Here is a 4,425-nt window from a genome sequence, read left to right on the forward strand (position 1 = left end):
CTCCCCTCCAGGGGATCCCCCCCCTCAGTTGAAGGAGGGAGCGGGTCACCCTGAAGAGGGCGGCCGGGCGATTATCTGATGACGCGATGAGTGAGGAATAGTAGTTAGTCCTAGCCACCCTCATCGCCACTAGGTAGGATCTAACATGTATCCTTACCTGTGTTCGGTTGGATTCGGTTCGGCTGGCCCTCCAACTGCTTTACCTCTCCTTTTCTCATTCCAGGTATAATGGCCTGTCTTCTCTTTATTTGACTTCCTAAAAAAGGAAGGGGCCATTCATTTTTTTGTTTACATAATAATAATAATAAAGTTGGAAGGGACCTTGGAAGTCATCTAGTCCAACCCCTTGCTCAGGCAGGAAATCCTATACCATTTTGGATAAATGGCTGTCCAGTCTCCCATTCCCAACCTTTAACTATTCTTCCTAGCCAAGTCATGGATTTAGCAATAATAAGATGGTAGTTATTGCCTTCTCCTCAGAGATGTTTTGCAGAGTTATGATAGTAGTAGCTGGGACGTTTTGCAGAGTTATGATAGTAGTAGCTATGCCCCTTTTGTGCATCCATCCAGCAGCATGACACATGTAGATAAAGGTGGCACTTGTGTTGAGACAATACAACACCATTTTCATCATTGACCTCCACTGCAGAAGGCTCTGCTTCTTCCATTATGGTTTTGTTGTTGTTGTTGTTAACTTTTTGTTTTACTCTACAGTCTTCAGTTTTATGGAAGACAAGTGACTGAGAAGATTGAATTACAGCCTTCCAGTAGCTCAAGAAGTGAAAATGAGTCCATTTGATGTCTTCATTTGTCATGGTCAACTATTTTTATCTAGATCTCTGAGTTTTCTCTTGTACTTCCTTGGAGGATTGCTATAAGTTTCTCTTCTTACTACATTTTTGTCGTAGCACTCAAGGCAAGTATGATGGCATAAGCAGCATTAAAAGTCCACAACACAAAGTGCCAGAGAAGACAAAAATGAACAGGTCCGTGTATCGACGATGGCTGATGGGCAGCCTGGAAGGCAGATTTCCCTGGTTCTTTAGCATGAGCAATGTTTCATGCCCAAATGGCAATGACCGCCATTATAGAGAAGCCTAGGCTGATAAAAAGGAACTTGATGAGAAGGTTTTCATGTGAACTCAGCTCGTAAGGAAGAATTTCCAGGAATGTGATATAGAGAAAAGTTCCTGCTGACACCCCTTCGAGGACTGCTTGAGCCAGACCGCTACCGTCCCCATTGAAAAGAGAGACGCCGATGCCCACGCTGATACCGATAGGAGACATCAGAGTAAAGACCACCAGGTAGAGCATCCTCCACTGGAGCCTAGTGCTACTCTGCACCAGCTTCAAAGACAAGCTGAAACTCATGATGGCTTTGTGGATGAGCACGGCCAGGCAAAGTTGGATGGTGCCTGTGGCCTCCTTTTGCACACCAATGGCAAGTCCTTCAAAGACTGAATGAAAGGACAGCGACAGGAAGAGTATAAATGCCCGGAAGGAACTGTGAGAAGGTGGGAGCTCCTTGTGATCCTCATGATTTTCATTGTTGCCATGTGAGTGAACAGCTTGGGGGCAACAGTGGAGCACCACACTTTCGATAAAAAACACCAGGAAGAAGCCCAGTGAAATTATGAGTTCTCCGTATGGGTACAGCTGCCAGGGGAGAAAGGGAAGAGAGTGGGGAGAGAAAGAGAGAGAGAGAGAATGAATTTGAAACAGAATCATTATGAATTAACATATAAATTACATCACTGTACAATTTATAAGTTCAGGTTAAATCTCCCCTTTCCTCAATTAGCACGTCCTTAAGTTTCTTACAATGTTTTCTGGAGTTGGTTGAACTGAGGAAGAAAAATCCATTCGGGAAATTTGCCTGGCTAAGGATGAATTGAATTGTTAAGCATGGGAACAAACTCAGTTTTATCTAAAGCAATCATGAATCATAAAGTTGGAAGGGACCTTGGAGGTCTTCTAGTCCAACACCCTGTTCAAGGCTGGAGTCTTATACTATCCAAGTCAAATGGTTGTCCAGTCTATTTCCGACAGCCTCCAGTGTTGGGCACCCACAACTGCAGGAAGCAAGCTATTCTGTTGATTAATTGCTCTTGCTGTTAGAAAATTTCTCCTTATTTTTAGCCTGTAGCTCTCTTTGACAAGCTTCTACCCATTGTCCTGGCCCCTGGTGCCCTAGAGCAGGGGTCCCCAGCCCCCGGCCCATGGACCGGTACCGGTCTGTGGTATGCCAGCAACTGGTCTGCACAAACAAGCAAAACCCCATCCACAGGATGCAGGCAGCACACAAAATCACGCACACTCCGGTCTGCGGAAAAAATTCTCTCCATGGAACCGGTCCCTGGTGCCCAAAAGGTTGGGGACCTCTGCTCTAGAGAATAAGTCTAACATAACTGAATCTAACAAAATAAGTTGTAAGGGATCTTGGAGATTTTTTAGTCCAACCCCCTGCTGAAGCAAGAGACCCTATACCAGACAAGAGGTTGTCAAGTCTCTTCTTAAAAATCTCCATTGATGGATCACCCACAACTTCTGAAGGCAAGCTGTTCCACTGATTAATTGTTCTCACTGTTAGGAGTCAATCTCCTCTTCTTTGTGATAGTCCCTCAAGGCTATCATGTTGTTCCCCCCTCCCAATCCTTCTCTTAAAAACATGGGTGTTTTTGAGTTCTTTAGAACTCTAATAAAGAATGGGGATGTTAGAAAGAAAAAAAAACTAGCTGGATGTTTAAACAGTTTGGCTGAATATTGAAAGTCCTCAGTTCCAAGGCAAAGGTGGCTGACTGGATGCAAGCTCCCTTTGAACACAAGCTGCTGAATGAGGACTTGTATAACACATTACACTCAGTTGTGAAGGAAACAGCAACTCCACTCAACACTGACCAGAGGCATCCATAAATATCTCTGACCAACAGTGATGTGCACTGGCCTGGAAGACCAAATGGACAAAATGTCAGTCACTACTGCAACCAAGCTACTGTATACTGAATACTATAATTTGGATTTTAGGCTGGTCAGAATGAATGTGATCCATCCAGAGAATCCCATGAATGTCCATTGTTGAATCGAGTCTTGAATCTGGATTTTGCTGGCCTCATAACTATGCTCCATTTGCTCCAAGGATCCAAGACCAGGAGACTTATTTATTCATGAACAATTATAGTTTTATTCCTACATTGAAAAACCTGGACAAATACCCCAAATGCCACTTTTCAAAAGTCATCCATCAGCCTGCATGGCAAAACAGTTGTTCAGGTGTACAAAGGATTTCAAATCTTTCAAGATTAGCAGGCAAATGTTTGTTGTTACATTTTTTCAGGGTTTTTCCTCCCTTCTACTTGCCAATCTCTGCCAAGAGGTGAAGGCAAAACTAAGAAAAACTTATATATAGCAGCTACTAACTTTCATAGTTTTAATTTCAACTTAACTTCTGTTGACCTCATCCCATATTTAAGAAGTTCCTAAGGTCCCTAGTGTGTAATGCACTAATGTGCCTACCACCCCTGTCACAGTTTTTTCATTGTGTTTGCTCAAATTTGTAATTTTTGTTTGAGAAATAAGTAAGTAAATACATTTTAAAGTGCTTTTACTACTGATTCTGGAGAATTGATGGGTGGCAATACTAGGGTTAGACCAGCAGATGGCAGTGAAGTATTCCTGAACAGAAACTCTTCCTTCATGGATACTAATTCCTTACTCTCTAAATTATCAACATTTCTACCCGGAACAAAACAAAGATCTCCCACCCAGTAGAGAAAGGCACTAAAAAAAAAGTATATCAACATTTCCAAGAATGCAATCTTGTGCGAGGCTGAATTCTCAACATCATAGTTTAAAGAATGTGTGCTTGTGAAGCAAATTTTAATTTTGCTTTTTTGTTCTCTGTGAAACAAGAATGGAAAAACACAACATGTTCTTCTAACACCCATTTATTATCTCAATTGTCCTAGGATCTAGGTGAGGTTGAGCAGTCGCCCAGTTTCCTAGATCTCAAATCTGATCTCACCAGTCTTGGACTGACATGAATCAATATACTCGTAGGACGCCTCTCAGAGGTGTAACCTATTGTCCTGATGCCAGAGACCAAGTTCTGAAGAAAAAAACATGAATTAAAGCAGGGGCAAGCAAGTTGTGATGAAAAAAAACAACTTTTTACTAACTTCAGCCACAGAATAATAGTGTTTATTTTTTTTAAAAAAGGAAATTATCCTACTGGCGACCCCAAGGGGGAGGGCCTTCTCTGTGGGAGCTCCCACCCTCTGGAATGAACTACCCCCAGAGATCAGGGTGATCCCTGATCTCCCTTCCTTCCGCCGCGCCCTTAAGACATGGTTATTCCAACTTGCAGGACTGGCCTAGGGGAAAATTTTTAATGGGGGTTTTAAAGTAATTTTTAACTACTAGACCAAT

General features: G+C 42.6%; 2 protein-coding genes across 2 annotated transcripts in view; both read right to left on the reverse strand.

The window, feature by feature from the left end:
- The window catches only part of LOC114923298 (vomeronasal type-2 receptor 26-like), a 12,131-nt gene extending 11,316 nt beyond the window's left edge, over positions 1 to 815 (reverse strand). Inside the window, exon 1 of the mRNA XM_029286070.1 lies at positions 618 to 815. Within this exon, the coding sequence (XP_029141903.1) occupies positions 618 to 815 (198 nt within the window). The remainder of the gene's footprint in view (positions 1 to 617) is intronic.
- A 244-nt stretch (positions 816 to 1,059) lies between these two features.
- SLC39A2 (solute carrier family 39 member 2) overlaps positions 1,060 to 4,425 on the reverse strand; it is a 19,655-nt gene continuing 16,289 nt past the window's right edge. The window contains exon 4 of the mRNA XM_029286068.1: positions 1,060 to 1,656. Within this exon, the coding sequence (XP_029141901.1) occupies positions 1,060 to 1,656 (597 nt within the window). The remainder of the gene's footprint in view (positions 1,657 to 4,425) is intronic.

The sequence above is a fragment of the Protobothrops mucrosquamatus genome, unplaced genomic scaffold (assembly GCF_001527695.2).
Source record: "Protobothrops mucrosquamatus isolate PMUCROS unplaced genomic scaffold, P.Mucros_1.0 scaffold2806, whole genome shotgun sequence".
Lineage (NCBI taxonomy): Eukaryota > Metazoa > Chordata > Lepidosauria > Squamata > Viperidae > Protobothrops > Protobothrops mucrosquamatus.